The sequence below is a fragment of the Bubalus kerabau genome, chromosome 1, assembly GCF_029407905.1.
Source record: "Bubalus kerabau isolate K-KA32 ecotype Philippines breed swamp buffalo chromosome 1, PCC_UOA_SB_1v2, whole genome shotgun sequence".
Taxonomy (NCBI): Eukaryota; Metazoa; Chordata; class Mammalia; order Artiodactyla; family Bovidae; genus Bubalus; species Bubalus kerabau.
In genome coordinates, this window is record NC_073624.1 from 4414325 (window position 1) to 4435766 (window position 21442).

At 55.7% G+C, this 21442-nt stretch overlaps 1 protein-coding gene across 1 annotated transcript in view; it reads left to right on the forward strand.

Moving 5' to 3' along the window:
• The first annotated feature begins 1850 nt into the window (after positions 1 to 1850).
• KIAA0930 (KIAA0930 ortholog) overlaps positions 1851 to 21442 on the forward strand; it is a 41907-nt gene continuing 22315 nt past the window's right edge. Inside the window, exon 1 of the mRNA XM_055564053.1 lies at positions 1851 to 2267. Within this exon, the coding sequence (XP_055420028.1) occupies positions 2051 to 2267 (217 nt within the window). The 5' untranslated portion in view covers positions 1851 to 2050. The remainder of the gene's footprint in view (positions 2268 to 21442) is intronic.

A 21442-nucleotide genomic window follows, 5' to 3' on the forward strand; every position in this document is an offset into this window, starting at 1 on the left:
AGTAGCCGTGAGGCCTGAAGCAGGACCCAGACCACCCACTTCTTCCTCGAGTGCTGCTCCCGCACCCCGAGGTCCCTCACTGCCTCCTCCACGCCCTGCTTCCTGCCAGGCCTCTCGGTCATTCTTCATGTGCTCAATTCACGGGCATCTCCTTGGTGGTGGGCCACGTGCCAGGCACAGGGAATACAGTGGTTCAGAAGACAGGCCCCTCCCTCAGTGGGGACGTCAGACAATAAAGAGAACACAGAGCTCTATCATGTAGTGTCAGCGGTGGGAAGTGCCGTGTGTGAAGAAAAACAAAGCAGGATAGGGACTTCCCTGGTCGTCCAGTGGCTGAGACTCTCAGCTCCCAATGCAGGGGACCTGGGTTTGATCTCTGGTCAGGGAACTAGATCCCACATGCCGCAACTAAGAGTTCGAATGCCCCAACTAAAGATATTGCATGCTGCAGCAAAGACTGAAGATCCCACGTGCTGCAACTAGGATCCAGGGGAGCCAAATAAATAAATCAATAAGAAACAAACAGGATAAAGAGGTTGAGGGGAGGGAAGGTGGTCTTTGAAGTTAGGTGGTTGGGGAAGCTCTTTGAGGAGGTGACATGGGACCCAAATAAGATGAAGAAGCTTGAGTTACAGGGCTGTGGGACAGTTACAAGGATGGTCTGTGGACAGAGATTGGCATGACCATAGGGGGATGTCCTTGGAGATTTAGTGAGTGGGGAATGCCAGTTTCTCCCTTTCCATGTCCATCTCTCTAGTCCGCAGAGATGGGTCACCAGGGGTGAGATCAGGGAAGGGCCTCTAGCTGCCTCCCTCCCAGATCTTCCTCTCAGTGGAGGCCAGCACGGGGACCGATGGTCCCACTGGACCTTGGTCTTTATCAGAATCACAAGTCCAGCTGATCTCAACTCCCTGCCCCCAACCCCCTCAGTTCAGTTCAGTTTGGTCGCTCAGTCATGTCCGACTCTTTGCGACCCCATGGACCGCAGCACGCCAGGCCTCCCTGTCCATCACTAACTCCTGGAGTTTACCCAAACTCATGTCCATTGAGTAGGTGACACCATCCAACCATTTCATCCTCTGTTGTCACCTTCTCCTCCTGCCTTCAATCTTTCCCAGCATCAAGGTCTTTTCAAATGAGTCAGCTCTTTGCATCAGGTGGCCAAAATATTGGAGTTTCAGCTTCAGCATCAGTCCTTCCAATGAACACTCAGGACTGATCTCCTTTAGGATGGACTGGTTGGATCTCCTTGCAGTCCAAGGGACTCTCAAGTCTTCTCCAGCCCCCTCGTACCTAGTTAACACTCAGAGAGAGACCCCATCGCACGGCTGAAGAAGCAGGCTTTCTCAGTACCCTGCACTGTGGCAGGCGAAGGAGGCTGCGGTGGCAGGAAGGGCTTTTGCACTGTCCCCCACCCCCCCACGTGAGACCTGTTTCTGGGGGAGGGTGACCCCTTTCTGGGTTCTGAAGAGGAAGTTCACAGCGGAAACCGGTACTGACAACTTGATTGAGGAGAGAAGGGTGACAACGGGGAGGGCAAGTGACAAATTCAGTCCCTCACGGGGCAGTGCGTAGGGTGTGGAGCCGGCCGGGTTGGTCCCCCGCGGCAGGTCACAGGCGGGTGACCTGGGGCGTGGCCTGAGACGGGGGCGTGATCTGGGCGTGTCCGGGGTGGGACCTGGGCGCCAGGGGCGGGGCCTCGGTGGTCAGGGGGCGGGGCCTGGAGGATGGTGGCAGGATCTGGATGGGTGGGATGTGGTCTGAGGGCGGGCAGAGGCGGGGCTGGGGCGGGACCCGGGCGGCTTGGGGGAGGGGCCGGGCGGGGCCGGGCGGGGCCGGCGGCGGCCTGGAGCGCGCAGGCGGTGTGTCAGCGACGCGGAGGTGCGCTGGTTTCGCCGGGCTCGGCGGGCGGCGACGGCGGCGGCGACGCGCACAAAGGCGGATTGTGGCTTCTCTGGTGCTGGCGGCGGGCGGCGCCGGGGCGGGGTCGGCGGGGCGCGCCCGGGGCCCCCGCGGGCACCGCGGCGCGGGCGATGAGTCGGGGCCCGGCATGGCCTCCGCGCGGCCGCCGGGCCGGGCCTGCGCCGCTGTGCCCGCGCCCGCCGGGCTCCGGGCCGGGCCGCCCGCCCTCCCGGCCGCCGCCGCCGCCGTCTCCCCCGAGCCTGCGGGCGGCGCGGAGGCCGAGGAGCGCTCGCTGCAGCACATGCTGCGCGCCATAGCCGAGGAGCGCGGCCGCGTCAGCCTGCGCCGCGAGGTCTGCGGCCTCGGTGAGTGGGGCCGGGCGGGGGCGAGGCCGGAGCCGTGGTGGCGCTGGAGTGTCCGCGCGCGTCTCCGTTTCTACGCGTGTCTCTGAGTCTCTGCACGTCTGTCCCTGCGTGCATCTCGAGGGGGACCCCCGCGTGTCGCCCCAGGTCCTCGCGTCCTGGTCGTTCCCGCGCCCCCGCGTCTCCGTCTCTGATCCTGGTCCCTGGAGGGGTCCGGGACGCTCGCGTCCCTGCGTGTCTGTCCCCCTGTCCGCCCATCCGGGGGTCTGCCCGTCTTCTCCCTCCCTCTCCCCTCCTTGGCTCCGCCGGGTCTCTTCCGTCTCTGGGAAGCCCTCCCTGGGGCCTCCGTGCCGCGGCCGGCAGTGTAGACAGGGCAGGTCCCCGTCGCCCGAAGCCCTCCCCGGGGCCTCCGTGCGGCGGCCGGCAGTGTGGACAGGGCAGGTCTCTGGCGCCCGAAGCCCTCCCGGGGGCCTCCGTGAGGCGGCCGGCAGTGTAGACAGGGCAGGTCCCCGGCCCCAGAAGCCCTTCCTGGGGCCTCCGTGCCGCGGCCGGCAGTGTAGACAGGTCAGGTCCCCGGCGCCAGAAGCCTTTGTCTCCCTGCGCGGCTTTGCGCCTTCGCTCTGACTGGGGACCTGTTGGACCCTGGGCCCCGAACCCACCCGCTGGGCAGAGGCAGCGGGGTGGCCGCCCTTCAGGCTGTGATTTCCGCTCTACGGAGGCCCCGAGTCCTAGATCGGCCGGTGAGTGGGGGCAGCGGTGTCCAGTATTGTCTACAGGGAACCGGGGGTGGAGGGCTGCAGGCGGGGATGGGGTCTCCCGGCGCGGCTGGATGTGAAGTAATGGCTCCTAGTGGATCGTGTTTGGACTGAAGCGCTAGGAGCCCCCCACCCCCACCGCACCCCACCCCGTAGGGTGGGTTTTGCGGTTTTCTCTCTGCAAAGACCCCTCCCTTCCTCCTGCGGGAATGACTTCATTACCACGTTGTCACCACCCACCCACCCCCCAGCCCCCGAGTCTGGGCTGGGGATTTCTGAGGGGTCGACGGCAGCTTTTGGAGAAGGGAATGTCCACCTTGGAGATTCTAGGGCCCCGCCTTCATTCACTGTTGGGGAAATTGGGTCCCAAAGAGCCGATATATCCCCCACCCCCAACCCACCTGAGGTCACAAGGCTTCCGGACCCCCTCAGCAGGCCACACCCTGGAGGCCGGGATGAGGGCGGGGATGAGGGCGGGGATCAATTTGCATCCTCTTTTTTGTGGGGGGCAGGCTGCCCTGGAATGAAGCTTTCCTCACAAGTGGGGATGAGGATGGTGGGCGTGAAGGTGAGGGTGTCTACAACACAGAGCTGGACAGGGACATAGGTTTCTCTGGTCTCTTCTGAAAAGGTGTCATTAATGAGTTCTGAGCAGAAACTGAAGGATCCTCATTCCTCCATTCAGCAAACGTTGGTTGAGCACCTACTCTGTGCCTGGCTGCATGCCTGCCCGGCAGGCTGCCTGTCACCTGGCACAGAGTGTCTGAAATGCGAGGGGTCGGAGTGACCATCTGCTCCAGGCCCCTCTGCCCTGTTTGTTCAGCCTCCCTGGCACCCCTCCCCACTCCCCTGTCAGCCCATTCCTATGTCCTCTGAGCATCCTCTGCTCTGTTAGACAGTCCCTGCCCCGGAGGGCCTGCAGCGCCGCCCCGTAAGAGCAGTAATCTTGCCCTGGCACCTGGCGCTCCCTGAGCACTGGGTGTGTGACGGGTGCTTTGTGCGGGCGCCCTCCATCTGATGCTGACTTTGCCCAAGAGGAGTGTGATCTCTGTTTGACCGACGAGGAGCCTGAGGTCCAGAGGGGCCCAGGGACAGCCTTCGAGGATGTCGTTCCGCTGGGGTTGACACTGGTGCTGCGTCCCTCCTCCTCACCTCTACTTGCCTTTACACACAAGGTCTCCCATCCTACCACCCCCAGCCCCTCAGAACTCAGTCCCTGTCGTGCTCTGCGCTTTTATCCCTGCTGTTTTCTGCTCCCGGGAGGCCACCTGTTCCGCACACTCACCGGCCCTGCAGACAGCTGCAGGTCTGCCTTCGGGCCTCAGCGCTGATGCCGCCACCCAGGGACCCTTCCTCCGCCCCCTGTCCTGCTGTCTGGGCGCTCATGTCCAGTGGGTCATCGGACTGCTGTGGCTCTGTGATGCTGTCTCCTTAGTTAGCAGGTGACCCCTCCAGGGCCTTGCCCACATCTGGGTCCCCCCATCCCCCACCCAATGCCCAGCACGCAGCACTTGCAGAGCAGGTGCCAGGTGCTCGTTCAGCAAAAGAAGGAAAGGATGACTTTCTGGACTGGGGAGTAAAGGGCGTGGATGGCAAGGGAGTTAGGATCTTCAACTCGTAGAAGGGCTCATGTTGCCCATCTCTTTCAGTTTTCAGATGAGAGATGTGATGTTCAGAGAGGGGCAAGCTAAACAGTGACTTCATGCCCAAGCAGAGTTAGAAACGACTGGCCTGAGCCAGAACGCCCTCCCCAAAGCACTTTGTACATCCAGTTGCTCCCGTCATCCTCTCATCTCCACTTTGCAGCTGGGACAACCTGTTACAGTTATGAATTAACTTAAATCTCCCAGATTGTTGTTGACTCAACCCTTAGGCTGTTCAGAACTGTGCCATGCTCTCTGAGGTTGTTTTGAAGGTATGCAGGAGCCTCTAGGGGAGACCCTTGAACCTGGATGAGTCAGTATCTGTCTATGAGATGGGAGAAATTGACTACCATTCCCCCACACCTAACCCCCACCCTGGCCACTCCCCGCATCATTGCTTGGCTGCTATGATGAAAGGCACCTTGGAGACCCAAACCTGATTTCTGAATCTTGTCCACTGTATCCTCTGCAGCGGAAGCATTTGTCTGAACACTCGCTCCGTGCCAGATGGGGGGATCAGCTTGGATCCCTACCGCATGGGGCAGGGGACCGGTGAGTGGGGAGAGAGAGCCAGGTATTCAGGTGAACTCTGTGGAATCAGCCAGGTCCTTCTGAGCGGGGTTTTGGTGTTTTATCCACAGGAACCTGCCTGTGCTTCCAGGGAACTTGTGGGCCGAGCTGGCGGCTGGGTTAGCTTGTGCAGGGACCAAGAATCTCTGAGCCGGGAAGAGTGAGGTGGTCCAATGCCCAGATTTTGTGTGATGCCAACATCTGGACCGAAGGTGGAGGTAGCCTGATGCTTCCTCTCGGGGCTCGGGCCTCCTGATGGTTCCTGGACGTCAGCCCGCGCACGCTGTGTGGACAGGCTCCCTTTAACACGGGCGTCATGCCACTGGCGTGTAGTCAGGTCATATGGACACAACCTGGGTGTGAGTTGTGGAAGGGCTCTGTGAGGGGAGGGGCCTCCTCACACTGCTTTTTTTGGTGCCCTGCCTAGGCTGAGTGTTATATATTTTTTAAATTTTATTTTATTGGCTTTTTTTTTTTTTTTTTAATGGCTGAAGCCAGCCTGTGGAATCTTAATTCCCCAACCAGGAATTGAACCTGCACCCTCCACAGGCAAAGTGCAGAGTCCTAACCCCTGGACCACCAGGAAGTTCCCAGGGCTGAGCATTTTGAAGCGTTTTGAAGTTCCTGGGCTCTCACCCCTGTTTAGGTGGCCTAGGGAACTTTCTCTGGAGTGCTGGGGACCAAACGGAGTATTTCCCTTTCACCATGTCCTTTTATCCTCAAACTAATTCTCTTAAGGTAAGGATTATTTAACTCTTCTCTTTCTCCTGGTGGAGAAACACAGGTTCGGCGGTGAAGTAATATACCCCAGTCCCGTGGCTAGTAAGTGGCAGAAGAATCTGCCTGAACCCCAGCTCTTAGCAGAGGTGAAGGCCCACATCTGTCCTCAGGTGACCCGATGTGGGCCTGCGTAGCTACCTGCCGCCAGGTGGCCTGGGGGCGGGCCAGGTCGAGGTGGGAGAGGTGGTGAGGGGCACAAAGAGGGGACCCCCGTCCGCTGACTGGGACGGGGTGGGGTCATGCCTTTGAGAGGGGGGCCTGAGGCAGGCAGAACTTGCCAGGCTGGAGCAGGGAGGCTTGAAGGGCGGCTGCGGGAGTTGAGGCCGGAGCGGCGTTTGGGGCTCCGGGTGCCCGGCTGGGACTTGGGTGCTCCCGGGGCCCGCCCTCAGGCCACTCTGTGGGTGTTTGACTTGAGGACCAGCTGGCACTTAGAGAAGCTGTTAGTCCTGGGGGCGGGGGGCTCAGCCCGTCTGCCGTGTGCCAGCCCCGCTGGGCCTTCACTTCTGTCTCCTGTGGAGGCAGCTTCTGCTGTTACCCCAGAGGAGGAAACCAGGCTTCAGAGAGGAAAGTGACTCCCCCAGGGTCACACAGCTGGGAGCTAGCAGAGCTGGGGTTCTCGGGGTTCCAGCCAAGTCCAGTCAGGCGCCAGGAGCCATCCTGCAGAGAGTTGATGGAATGAGGCCAACAGAGGGCTAAGGGGGCAGGCAGTTAGCCCTTTCCCGCGGGCCTCGCCTCTGCGCGGAACACCTGCACGCGCCACCTCCAGTGTGTCGGGAAGGTCCTTGCACGCTCCGCTGGGCCTCTGTCTGGCTCGGCGCTGTGTAGCTGGGGCGTCATGTCGGGCGGGGGATGTCCGTGGGAGGTGTGGCTGGAGGGGAAGACTGTGGGGCCTGTGCCTGCCATCCCTTGGGGCCTCCGTGTCCTCATCCGTGAAGTGGGGACGTCAGGGTCTGGAGGGTCGAGGGAATCGTCAAGGAAAGGGCAGGCGCAGCCTCACGGGGCGGCGTAGGGCCACAGGAGCCACGGCAGGACCGGGCCCCACGCTGCCTCGGCACGAGCTGGCCCTCGCTGCCGCCGTCGTTATAACGGGCACAGACCTCTGGCTGTGCAGTTGGGGCAGGACCCGAGCTCCGCAGATGATGGCTTCGCCGTGGCTGTGGCTGGCTGAGTTGGCCGTGGGCCAGTGCGCAGGGAGGAAGTGTGGCCGTTGGAATGGCAGGGGGGCCTCTCTCGGTTCCTGCGCCTATTTTTAAGGCCTGTGGGTTCCGGCCTCCACCATTTCTGGGGCTGCCGGTGGGTCCTCTCTCAAGGTCGGGGCCCTGCGTCCTTTCAGAGAACGCTGAGGACGCGGGCCTTCACTAAGGAGACTGAGGCTCGGGGCTGCAGAGATTCTTGGCAGAGCCAGAGGGCGGTCAGCTGTGTTGGCACCCCCGCCCTCCCCTGCCCTGGGCTGCAGTGCCTGCTGGGCCCCTGAAGAGAAGCCCCGGGTGGGACGCTTGTTTAAAAAACCAACAAAAACAGCCTCAAAAACCCCAAACAAAAATTTGTTTTTCCAATTAAAAAATGTTACATGCACAATATAGAGACTGGAAAATATTAAGAGAATGGAAAAAAAAATCACTCATAGTTCCAGTTACGCAGAGACACATGGCATCACCGACTCAATGGACACGAGTTTGCGCAAACTCTGGGAGCTGGTGATGGACAGGGCTGACACTTTTAACTTTGCAAAGTCTCCATTTCCAAGCTTTCTGAAGCCCCTTAACAGATACTTGACATTCTACACATGAAGTTTCTTCATCATGCTTTCTCACTTAAAATTCCTAAAACATTTTCCATGTTGTTCAGACTCGAAGCATTATTTAAATGACTGCAGGGTCGTTGAGTGGATGTGCCATAATTTACTTAATTGGTCTTGTCTTGTGGGAAACTTAGTTTGGATCCAGTTTTTTCCTTCTATAAACAGCTTGCCACAAGCCTCTTCATCTGTGCAGAGCTTTCTGCAAGCGGAGGATTTCTTTGGGCCCCCAGCCCAGGAGGCTGTTTCTTAGAGGTTGCTGTCTGTCCCCCCAGGGCCGGACTGAGACCATGCGTGGATATGGCAGGTGGCAGACAGGTGTTTACCAAACTCACGGAGGACTTTCTGAATTGCCGGGGCGGAGCGCTTCCTGGGCAGATGGTAGTAGTGTCAGGTGGGCAGAGGGTGACGGTTCATGCTGCCCCCGCGTCCCGCCCAGCCCCTTCCCAGACCAGCCCAGACCCTCGCTGGGTCCTCAGCCCCCAGTCCCTACTGCCCTCGGCCATCGGACACCATCTTCCCTCCAGGGATGTGTCGCAGGTACCTGCCCCTCAGCCTGGCCAGGCCTGGGCAGAGGTCAGCCCTTCCCGGCAGCCCCGTCTCCCGTGGCCGAGTTCTGCCTGCCCCGGGCCATCCCTCATCCCCACCTCGGGTCCCCCTTGGGCTGCACTGCATCCCTGCGGCTGCCACCCCCGACCGTGTCGTACTCGACCTTGTCATACTCTGCTGCTCACGCCCTGCAAGACTCCTTGAGGCAGCCAAGTCAGCTTGCAAGGCCCTTTGTGTCCTGGCCCCGCTCACAGCTGCTCCCTGGCTGTGTGAGTCTTCTGGGTGGGTGGCGCTCCTCCATGGGGAGCCTCACTTCTCACTTCCTGCCCTTTCCTGACCTCTGGAGGGGCTCTGCTGCCCCTCTCCCCACCCTGTTCTTGGCACCTGTAGGGATGTCCGCCGGCAGGCCTGTGAGGCAGTCTCCTGTATGTGGCCTCCTCTCCCTCACCTCCCCTGCAGGGCCACTGGGCTGGCTCCGGGTCGCCTGTGCCAGCTCATGGCAGAGCAGGCCCAGGGCCGGGGCTGGGGGCAGTGAGGGGCAGGGGTCGGAGTGGGGGAGGGGGAGGTGGGGGGAGGGCTTGGTGTCTGTTGAGTGAAGACAGTGGTCATTCTTAGGAGGCAGCCCTTGTGTAGGGCAGTCGTCAAGGTGTGGGGGGGTCCTGCCTGGCGGAGACAGAGCAGAGAAGGTTCAGAGGTTGAATGCCGTGTCACTTTGGGGAGGTTACTGCTGTTCTCCCATTCCCTGGAGGAGTGGGACTGCTTACTGCCCTGTGTCCACCTCAGGCAGAAGTCGGCCTGCAGACCTGGAGCCCAGGGAGGGTCACCGAGGCTGCCCAGGACAGGTTTCGGCCCTGGGTCAAGTCCAGGGGATCTCGTGGGAGTTGCTGCAGGCAGGGCCCTTCCCCCGCCCAGCCCTCGGTTTCCTCTTGGGTAAAACGGGGAGGGGAGGTCGACTGGCCCACTGTTCACAGCCCGTGGTTCTGGGCCACTTGGTCAGCAGTGCTCACGCCTCTAACACCGGGCCACCGAGCTTCCGGGAGGGCCATGCTGCTGTGGTTCAGGACAAGGGAATGAAATTGGGAGAAGCAGATGCAGGAGGAACCACGCAGCCCACAAAGGTGGACATAAGAACCGGGCCATCCCACCGCCCAGAGCTGCCGCATCGTGCTTGGGACAGTGGGCTTCACAGCCGGCGAGCCCCCCAGCTCGGTCTGCAGGTCCGTCCTTCTGATCCCCAGCATGTGGGAACTGGTGCCGCCTTGGGTGGTCCCCAAGGCTGTGCCCCCCTTCCAGGAGGTGGGGCCCTGGGTTTCAGGCTACCCCCTGATCTGTGGAGGAGGGAGCTGCCCCCCAAGTGGGGCTGGTCAGCTCCTGGGAGTCTTTATCCCACCCCAGCTCCCTGCAGCAGACCCTGAGGAGTCAGGGGGTCAGCCTAGACCGGAGAGGTTGTGCAGGGAGCAGGGGTCATCCCAGTCTGTGTCAGGAGCCCCTCTCCAAGTCTGGGGAGGCCGCTTCCCTCCCCAGAGCAGCCACTGTTCCGTCACCGCGAGCCCAGCCCTGGGTCATCCCCCTAGCAGCCCGTGGCGAAGGGGATGTCACCTCTGCTGGTGGACCAAGGTGATGGGCCTCAGAGAGACGAGGGCCCCTGGTCAGGGTCCCAAGTAGTCCGTGCGGGTTCTGCACCCAGGCCTCCTGGACTCGAGGCTGTGTCTGTGCCTGTCACACGCGGACATCCATTTCTCCAGAGGCATTTGTGCCTTTTCTTCCCCATGGCCTCACCCTGGTCTAGTGTATTAAGAAGAACCCTGGCTGCTGCTCTTCACAGGGAAGGACCTCTTAGAAGAAGCGAGAGTGAAGGAGGGAAATGAAAGAGGAGGACTGCCTGGGAGGGGCATTCCGGGGCAGGAAGCCTCAGGGCTGAGGGCTGGAATTGCACAAGGCCGCCCCCGCCCCCCAGACCCTGGGAAGGAGGAGAAATGAGAGGAGCCGCCCCTGGGGGAGGGGGCGGTGTGTTTGGGGGAACTCTGTGGGCGACACCTGAAGCGCCCGTGTCTGTTGACTGCCCAGGGCCTGGTCGGGGGAGGCGGGCAGGCCTCGAGTCCTAGCTTCCCACAGCGGGTCACACGTTGGAAGCGCTTAGTAAACCTCAGCCTGCACCCTGAAGCCCGCAGGAGTGGCTGCTGGGGTGCGACCATGAGCAGGGCAGTCCTTCTGCCTGGGCTCCCTGGGTGGGCTGGCCCAGCTGACCCGGGTCCCCAGCCCCAAGCCTGGTTTGTGGGTGGGGGTGGGCACCCACACGGCCTGGGGTTGCTGGGTGGCACCCTGCTCGGGCACAGCTGTGAGCCTCTTGTGGGGCTGGCCTGGGCTTCTGGGCTCCCACTGTGTGCCTTGTGCTGTGTGACACCGTGGGAGGAAGCGGGATAGTGACCAGGGCAGGGACCAGGTGACCTCCAGCCGGGGCAGGTGGGCGGGAGCTGGGGCGGCCGGGCCATGGCCCCTGTCTGGGCTGGGCACCTTGCGTGGGTATTCACGGAAGGTCACTCAGGAGAACGGCCCCTCCTTGTCCTGGAGGCTGGTTGATGTGCTGGACAAAGCAGTGAGTCGGGAGTTGGCTTAAGGCCACGTTGGTGCTGGCGACGTGGGGTTTGAACGGGGAGCTACTGTTTTGGCCTGATGAGCGGGCAGGCAGGCTCGAAGCCATCTGGGAGCGGTTAGTAGGGAGCGGGCTGGCCACAGTCCCGTGACGGTGGCCGCAGGACTGTGGGGTTTGCACGCAGTGCTGCTTCGGAGAATCCAGAGGATCGCTTTTGGGAACTGTGGGGGCCGTGGGAACTCGAGTCCCACCCGTGAAAGTGACCTTGAGGTCGGGTCCGGGTTTCTTCCTCACTGCACCCAGGCCTCAGGTGATGCCCAGCATGGGGCAGGTCAGGGTGGGGGCTGAACCCGACCTGGAGCTGGCCAATGGGGATCGAGGCCTCCCTGCGGGGGAACCCAAGGGTGTAGGAGCCCTTGAAGGATTTCGCAACACTGCACACATTGTGAGAAGGAGCGGTGGCTTTGGGCTGGGTTTAAAGCCGACGCTGTGTTCTCCGAGTGAACCGGACACCGGAGCATGTCACAGTCGCACGGTCGTTGGTTCAGCGTGGCGGACTCCCCATTTGGGCCCTGCCCTGTGCTGGCTGCTCCGCCACTCTGCCAGCGGGCTGCCTGCTCACGGCGGGGGGACACACGCAGGTGGTTGGTGTGACGAGGCCCCCCCAGGGCTGAGCGCTGGGCTGCGGTTGGCCCTGCCCCCTGCCAGCAGGGTGACTTCAGACAGGTGAGTCACACCTGCAGCCTCCACCTCCTCCTCAGCGGAGTGAAGACACTAACAGGTGCTTTAATTGAGTCTTAGCAGCTGAACCCGTCAGGATGCACACGCTCCAAGCTTCTGATGACTTCACAATGCCTCCAGTGTACACGTATATAGGATACTCCCATCACCTCCCTGGTGCAAAGCTCCCATCACCTCCCTGGTGCAAACCTCCCATCACCTCCCTGGTGCAAACCTCCCATCACCTCCCTGGTGCAAACCTAATACTGAAGCCGCAGCTGAACCCAGAGCCAGCACTTGGTGGTGGCTGCCCGTCTTTCCTCACCGTCTCCTTTTGCACAACACGTGGGTAGAAATCTGGCTCTGACTTCCACTCCTCGTCTTCTGGGGTCCGTTCCTCAGCATGCTAAGTTTTCTCCCTTGTTTTGTTGGCATCTTGTTTTTTTTGTTGGTGCGGGGGCATTTGTTATCTCTTTCTTTTGTATGTGATTTGCAATGATGCGCTTACCCAGCTAACCCTTGAATTGCAGTTTTTAATAAATACTTGTTACAGTGAAAACATTTTTTGATCTTTTGAAGATCACATGCCGTCAAGTGGCTCAGTTGGGTCGGGGAGGTGCTTGGTGGGGGATGCGGATGGTGGGGATGGGCCCCCCGGAGGTGATGGCTAGCTGACCTGCATAAGCCAGGTTGGGCTGGGCCCCGGAAGAGACTCCACGGTGAGGGGAGGGGTGGCTGAGGATGCATAGGGTGTTCAGTCAGGGAAGAAGGTGTGGGGGGTGGCTGGAGCGTGGGGCACCACACTGCCCTCTGGAACGGGTTCTCTGGAGGGCCTGGCTCCTCTGGGGAGGAAGGCTGGACTTTCCCTGAAGAAGAAAGTAGCCAGGCAGGTGATGGCTCTCCTGGTCAGGCCCCTGAGCATCACTGAAACCCCGAGCTTCCCTGGGGCTGCAGCAGAGGACCGGCCTGGCCTGTGGGGTGGCTCACGTGGGGCCCGTCTGACCAGCTCTCCATCCAAGTGCCTCATCAGGGCAGCCCTGGGCCTCCCCAGGCAGCTTCTTTGTCCTCTGTGCCCCGGGGGCGGGAGCACGGAGAGCCACGAGTTGATGAAAGGCCCATTGAGGGGCCACAGAAGCCTATTCATGCTGCCCTGGCTGCCCGCGGGCGGAAGTGGCCGAGTGCTGCCCAGCCTCTCCCCAAAGAGGCCAGGTGACCCCCCAGCCTTCGGGAGGGGCTGGGCTGAGCTGGGCACCCCCAAGCCACGCAGCTCTCAGGAGGCCTCCCGCGGGGCCCTTGAGCAGGCTGGACACCCAGCGTCCACAGGCGCGGGTCACACCTCCGCCCGTTCCTCGTCTCCACAACAGAGAGGCTCCATCTCAGCCCCTTCAGGGCCCCAGTCCTCTGAGGGTCCGCACAAAGCCCCACCCTGCCAGAGGCCACGTGCGGTCCCGGCCTCCCAGCTGTGGCCCCTTCCCCTGACCCGCCCCCTCTCCAGGAGGGCCTTGAGTGCTGGTCCCCAGCCCCCTGAACCTCCCCTCTTTGGGGTGTGCTCCCTGACGTCCTGGCCGGGTGCAGCGCTGTGGTGCAGGCTCAGGGGCTCCACCTGCCCTCCCCACCCTCCCGACGCAGCTGTCCTGAGACCGATAGGTGCCCCTTCACGGGAGCTCCGAAGAACTCCCGGACCGTGGTCTTCTGTGTCTCAGTGCAGAGGAGAATTCAGCGAGAGCGGAGTGGCTGATAAGAACTGGTTTGCTTGACTAGGACACTTGTGAGGCTTGCTAGCGGGCGGGTGAGAAAGCCACACCCCGAGAACTCAGTGGGCTGCAGTTTCCTGTGAAAGTGTTAGTCTCTCAGTTAGTCTCTGTGACCCCGTGGACTGCAGCCCGCCAGGCTCCTCCGTCCATGGAGTTCTCCAGGCAGGAGTACTGGAGTGGGTTGCCATTCCCTTCTCCAGGGGATCTTCCTGACCCAGGGATGGAACCCAGGTCTCCCGCATTGCAGGTGGATTCTTTACCATCTGAACCACTAGGGAAGCCCCACAGTTTTATAGTCAGAGGAAAAGTGGGGAGGGGGAGAAGACCTTCTTTGTCTTTCTTGCATAGACGTCATGCTTCCATTACCAGCTCCTCCTCCAGGCTGGGCAGGGGAATTTCCTTCCACAGATGGTTGTTTTTCGTGGGTGCAGAGAGCATGTCCTTGGGATCGCTAGCTCACCAAGCTCGCTGGACAGGATGGAGGTCTCAGGCTGCCTCTGTTTTATTGCTCTGGGTCACGTCTCGTGCTTCTGCCGCGTGGTTTGGTTGCTAGGCAAGCCTGCTTGGTCGCGTTGTTAAGCGAGCGTGCTTTCTCGAGCAATGATTAACTTCCAGAGGTCTCCCGTATTTTTCTCCTCACAGTCCCGTAGTGGGACCGACTATTTAATCACCTATCTGTCCCTGTGATTCCCCCCTCCAGGTGTTTATCCTTTTATGCGTAAAAGGGGGTGAGGGTGTTGGTCCTTCAGTCATTAGCTCCTTCCAGCTGAGATGGGCAGAGGCCTGCCCGGGGAAGGAGCAAACAGCTGGCTTAGTGCCCGTCTCTGCTGGGAGAAGTGCCAGTCATTGTCATTCTGGTTGACATCACCCTTTTCGCTCTCTCAGAAGTTAAGCGTTGGAGAGCGAGTCTCCAAAAAGATGTGTATGAAAAGAAATACAACAGTAAACATCAGAAAAGTCATTCAAAGAGATTATAATCATGATTTTGAAGATCCAAACCATTTTTTAACCCCGACAGTTTCCAAATCCGGAAGGGGGTCACTTAAGGCCTCAATTTGTTTTGAGTTAGGCCCAGAATCTCAGTGTTTTATATTTCAGGGTCTGTTGTGTCTTTTATTTCAGTTATAGGTTTAATCTGTACCTTTTTTTTTTCTTTTCTTCTGTTAATAACATTTGGTGATGAGGGTAGCTTTCTTGTCCCTTGAGAGAGAGGGTGGCCCCTAATTTAGTTAATGAGTAAGTTCCTTTTCTTAAAGAAATAGGACAATCAGGCACAAACAGAAAGCAGAGTAGAAGCAACGGGTGTTGATGTCACAGAAACGGGGTCCCGGGAAAGTGTGCCCCGTCTCCTTCCTGCCACTCCCGTTACACGTTCCCACAGTTGTCAAGGTTTTCAGTCATGTGGGTTGAAACCCAGGAGACTGCGCCAGCGTATATGAGAAATCCCGTCAAGTGGCCCCATTTCAGTGGCCACCGAGGCTCAGCCTCAGTGACACAGACGCCACCTCGAGGCGGAGCCACCTCTGGCTTTGGGCCCCGTCAGCCTTCTGACTGTGAAGCTGTCAATGACCGAGGGGCCCCCTCACTCGCTGGTGCCTGAGGCATTCCCTCTGTCGATGCCCCGTCGATCCCTGGTCAGGGAACTAGGTCCCCTGTGCCGCAACTAAAGATCCCACGTGCCACAGCGAGGACCAGAGATCCCACGCCCTACGAGGACTCCCGCGCAGTGCAGCTGAGACCCGGCACAGCCACATAAATAAATGTATTTCTAAAAAGCCATTTATATCTCCCTTTGCCTTTCCATTCTGCTTCATTTTATTGTGCTCTTGTATGAAACTTACTTGTTAAGAAAATTAACCCTCATTTAAGAGCTCCGGTAATTTTTCCAGCGTGGTGTTTGTTTTTGCCTTTATTTATGGTGTGTAGGGCTTTTTGTTTTCTATAGAAATTTTTTATGTACTTTGATTTATCTATCATCCCTTTTTTTTTTTACTATCATTCTTTTCTTTTTACTATCATTCTTTTCTTTGACAGCCTCCTCTTTCCGAGAGAATCAAAAAAACTCATGCATGGTTTATTTTATTTTCTTATGATTTTACTTTTAGCATCAGAAGTGTTTCTCTTTCCAAAATTGGTTTTGGTCTGAGCAGGGGCCCCGCCTCATTCTGTTTCCTCTGCTGGCCAGTCTTTCCAAGACCATCTGTTGAAGAACCAGCTTTATCCTACTGACATAAAGGACGAATCTGTGTGTGAACTAAATTATCGTGTGTTTTCATTCTGGTTTTGTGCTTTCTCTTCTGTTCTATTGATCAGTCTAATTATGTACCAGCACCACCTCGCTTTCCTTAATCACTCAGTTCATCTCCCTCACTTAATTAGCCAATATTTATTGTTTCCTACAAGTCAAATACTGTTCTAGGAGCTAAGTTTACAGCAGTGAACAAAACAAGGAGGGGAGGTGCTCTGTTAGGACAGATGGGTTCTAGTAAGGCAGGTGCTGGCTCTCGAGGGCCCCGGGCCAGCTCCAGCCTGCTGCCCCTTGTTGTAAATGAACTTCCTGGCACATCGCCCTGTTCTTTATGTAGTGCTGTGGGTGATCTTGTAGTTGAGACAGGACCATATGGTCTGCAGAGTATTTTCTGTCTGGACCTTAATAGAAAAAGGTTTCTGGCTGCTGTACTTGGGAAAGACTGAAAGCAAAGAAAACAGATAAAACAGATACGATGCTATCCAGTGGTAGTATCAGGACAGGTGGTTTGGGGAGCCTCCCCGAGAAGGCGGGCGTTTGAGTAAAGAGCTACGGGGGCGACCTCCCTGCTGGTCCAATGGCTGAGAGTCCATGCTCCCAGTGCCCTCCCTGGTCAGGGAACTAGATCCCACATGCCACAACTGAGTTTGCCTGCTTCGATTAAAAGGTCATTTGAAAAGACCCTGATGCTGGGAAAGATTGAAGGCGGGAGGAGAAGGGGACGACAGAGGATGAGATGGCTGGATGGTATCACCGACTCAATGGACATGAGTTTGGGTGGACTCCGGGAGTTGGTGATGGACAGGGAGGCCTGGCGTGCTGCAGTCCATGGGGTTACAAAGAGTCGGACATGACTGAGCGACTGAACTGAACTGAACTGACATGCCTCGAAGATCCTGCATGCTGCAAGTAAGAACCGGGGAGGCGAGGAAGGAAGCCTCATGGAGGATTTGGAGCAGGAAAGTGACAAGAACTGTTTCAAGTCTGGGGGCCGTTTAGGAAGCTGGGACAGTCCACACCAGCAGGAAATGGTGGTGCTTGGCTCCGGCTGGAAGAGTGGTTTGTGGGAAGCAGTTGGATTCCAGATACATTTAAAGATAGAATCAATGAAATGATGCAGAGATGAAGTCAGAGAGTTCTGCAGGAAAACAAAAGACAAACCCACCAAACAATGGTAGAATTGAACAAATTTGTCAGTTAACTTGTCTCTCCAAGTAAGAGAGGACTGAAAAGTTTCTGTTGGAATCAACGTCTGGTGAGACAATAGCTAGAGGTGTCGTGGGGTTAAGAGAGGGTTTGCGGTTTTTCTTTAACTTGGGTAATTCCTGAGTATTTTTTTCGGGGGTTGGGGAGTCTTTTGGTTAGAAGTGAAGAAACTTATCCATGGCAGCTTAGAAAGGGAAAATAAATCTGAAAAAGAATATATTATATATAGGTATCTGAATTATATGTATTTATATAACTGAATCACTTTGCTGTGGACCTGAAACTACGTTGTAAATCAGCTATCTTCGGTGGGGACTTCCCTGGTGGTCCAGTGACTGAGACTCTGCCCTTCCGATGCAGGGGGCCCTGGGCTTCATCCCTGGTCAGAGAACTACATCCCAGGGGTCGCAACTAAACGTTCACATGCTGCAACTAAGATCCCATGCAGCCAATAAGGGCTGGCGCTAGTGGCAAAGGACCTGCCTGCTGCTGCAGGGGATACGGAGATGCAGGTTTGGTCCCCGGGTCCCGAAGATCCCCTGGAGGAGGGCATGGCAGCCCACTCCAGTATTGTTGCCTAGAGAATCCCACTGACAAGAAGCCAAGCGGGCTACAGTCCATAGGATTGCAAAGAGCTGGACACGACTCAAGTGGCTTAGCACGCATGCACTCAGCCAAATATTAAAAAAAACCCAACAACACGATACTTCAATTTAAAAAAGTAAAAAGAGAAATTTATTGGCTAACAATCTAGAAGATTGAAATCTAAGCCTCCGGAAGACTGGGGAAGCCCAACACTAAGAACTTGAGTGGATCTCCTCTCTCTCTGTGACCTCTTGTCTCTGGCTGTTTCCTCTCTCAAGTCCTCCTCCTCCACGTGGCAGGACAGGCACTGTATGATTTGGGTTGATGGTGACAAAAGGGTTTAGCTTTCCGAGTATGTTTCCATATCTGAGAGGATTCATGGCCCCACGTCACTCTTTCTGCATTTTCCTGGCTCTTCTTATTTTGAAACATTCTTGGCATTTTCTCTTGGGTCATGTTAAATTAGGTAGAATTGCTGCCTCTGTGATCTGAATATTCTACTATGATTATGTTTGTTGTGGTGCTCTGTGATCAGTGAGCTTCGATGTCAACACTGCAAAAAGACTGTGACTTCCTGCAGACTCAGATGACGGTTACAATTTTTCAGAAATAAAGGATTTTTAAATGGAGGTATGTTTTCGCTTTCTCAGACATAATGCTATTGTGCACTTGCTGCTGCTGCTGCTAAGTCGCTTCAGTCGTGTCCAACTCTGTGCGACCCGATAGACGGCCTCCCACCAGGCTCCCCCGTCCCTGGGATTCTCCAGGCAAGAACACTGGAGTGGGTTGCCATTTCCTTCTCCAATGCATGAAGGTGAAAAGGGAAAGTGAAGTCACTCAGTTGTGCACTTGCTAGACTACAGAATTGTATACACATAACTTTTAATTCAGCAAGCCAGGCTTCAGCAATACATGGGCCGTGAACTTCCAGATGTTCAAGCTGGTTTTAGAAAAGGCAGAGGAACCAGAGACCAAATTGCCAAATCCTCTGGATCATCGAAAAAGCAAGAGAGTTCCAGAAAAACATCTATTTCTGCTTTATTGACTATGCCAAAGCCTTTGATTGTGTGGATCACAGTAAACTGTGGAAAATTCTGAAAGAGATGGGAATACCAGACCACCTGATCCACCTCTTGAGAAACCTATATGCAGGTCTAGTCAAGGCTATGGTTTTTCCAGTGGTCATGTATGGATGTGAGAGTTGGGTTGTGAAGAAAGCTGAGCACCGAAGAATTGATGCTTTTGAACTGTGGTGTTGGAGAAGACTCTTGAGAGTCCCTTGGACTGCAAGGAGATCCAACCAGTCCATTCTGAAGGAGATCAGCCCTGGGATTTCTTTGGAAGGAATGATGCTGAAGCTGAAACTCCAGTACTTTGGCCACCTCACGCGAAGAGTTGACTCATTGGAAAAGACCCTGACGTTGGGAGGGATTGAGGGCAGGAGGAGAAGGGGACGACAGAGGATGAGATGACTGGATGGCATCACCGACTCAATGGACAAGAGTTTAGGTAGACTCCGGGAGTTGATGATGGACAGGGAGGCCTGGCGTGCTGCAATTCATGGGGTCGCAAACAGTCAGACACGACTGAGCGACTGAACTGAACTGTTAATTCACTGGGAAACCAGTGCGTGTGATTCGCTTTATTGTGATATTTGCTTTTATTGCCCTGGTCTGGAACCAAACTCCCAACATCTCCAAGGTCTGCCTGTAATAGTGGGTTGTGATGATACTCACTTCGTCTCTTTTTTAAATATTTATTTCTTTGGCTGTGTAGGGTCTTAGTTGCAGCACGTGGGATCTTTAGTTGTAGCATGTGGGGCCTATTATTACTCCCCTGACCAAGGATTGAACCTGGGCCTCCTGCGTTGGGAGCTCGGAGTCTTAGCCACTGGACCACCAGCGAAGTCCCCATTTCTAGTTTTTTCTAGTTGAGATACATATCGTGTTTAAGGAAGTATTTGTTTATTTCTATTTTATAGGGAATTTTTAAAAATCAAGAATGAGTATTTAATCTTACTGAATGTTCTCTCAGGATCTGTGAATACGATCGTGTGTTACTTCTCATTTGAACTATAACTTTATCATGAATATATAACTAGATTTCCTAATATTGGACCATTCTTATATTTCTGAGTTAAATTCTACTTGGCATACTTTTAACAGATGGCTGGATTTAAGATTTTTATGTTATGTGATGAGGGCAGTTAGCCCATAATTTTCTCTCTGTGTTGTTTTGGGGGGTCAAGGCTGTACCTTCTTGTTAAAAAGAATTTGCAAGTTTCTCAGGCTCTTAAAAACTTGTGCATAGCATTTGAGCTATCTGTTTCTTGAAGATCTGGTAGTGAGTGACTGATAGTTGCTCAGTCATGCCTGACTCTTTGCAACCCCATGGACTGTAGCCTGCCAGGTTCCTCTGTCCATGGAATTCTCCAGGGAAGATTACTGGAGTGGGTTGCCATTTCCTTCTCCAGGGGATCTTCCCGACCCAGGGATCCTGCATTGCAGGGTAGTCTTTACCATCTGAGCCACCAAGGAAGCCTACTATTAAGAGACATTTCTAAGTATAAAGACAGGTCAACTTAAAAAGTATCAGCAGATACATGCTTGACTTTATTTTATAACCTATAGACAATACATTAGAATATGTAATGAATCCATACAACTTTTCCAAAGGAAAACCCAAGACAGAAGTAGAAGATCTGGTAACATCCTCTCAAAAACGTCTCTTGGCTCCAGCGCGCTTGTTTAGGGAGTAGCTCTGGGGCAGTTTTCTTTATTGTAATACATGCCCATGATTTCTTTCTTTTTTGGCCTTGCCGTGCAGCTTGCAGGATCTTAGTTCCCCAACCAGGGATTGAACCTGCGCTTCCCTGCAGTGGAAGCGAAGAGTCCTAACCACTGGACCACCATGACCATCATTTTTAACGGCTGTAAACTGTTTTAAGTACTGAGTTACCATAGCTTGTTTCACCTGTGTGGTTTACTGGTCTGGAGAAGGACTGGGGTGGTTTTCAAGGAATGCCTCCTGAAATCCAGTTCATGACTATTCCAAAGCTCTGGTTAGTGAGAGATAATTCCAAGTTATTAATAGTAGCAACAGCATGTTCATCCACTGAGTGTTGAGGAGGCACCTGTTCTGAGCACCTGGGGTTAGCTCTAATCTCGAGGGAGGCTGTAGGACAGAGCTGCTGGGGTCTCAGATGTGCAGTGGGAAGGTTTGGAAGCCTGAGTCGATTTCTTGGTTGCTCACCAGCGACCTTTCAGTGTCCTCATTATACAGTGGCTGGAAGACCCCAGGCCCGGGGTCTTGGAAAGAGTAGGAGGGGCTGGGTTTGAGCCTCAGAAGCTCTTGAGCTACTGGATTCCCAAGCTTCTGTGGCCTTATCTTTAAACTGAAGCCTGAGGATTTTTTAAGCTCAGGTTATCCCACCTTATCAGTTAGAAGCAACAGTTAGAACTGGACATGGAACAACAGACTAGTTCCAAATAGGAAAAGGAGTACATCTAGGCTGTATATTGTCACCCTGCTTATTTAACTTCTATGCAGAGTACATCATGAGAAATGCTGGGCTGGATGAAGCACAAGCTGGAATCAAGATTGCCGGGAGAAATATCAATAATCTCAGCTATGCAGATGACACTATCCTGATGGCAGAAAGTGAAGAATTAAAGAGCCTCTTGATGAAAGTGAAAGAGCAGAGTGAAAAAGTTGGCTTAAAGCTCAACATTCATCATGGCATCTGGCCCCATCACTTCATGGGAAATAGATGGGGAAACAGTGGAAACAGTGACAGACTTTATTTTGGGGAGCTCCAAAATCACTGCAGATGGTGACTGCAGCCATGAAATTAAAAGACGCTTACTCCTTGGAAGGAAAGTTATGACTGATCTAGACAGCATATTAAGAAGCAGAGACATTACACTGTCAACAAAGGTCCATCTAGTCAAGGCTATGGTTTTTCCAGTGGTCATGTA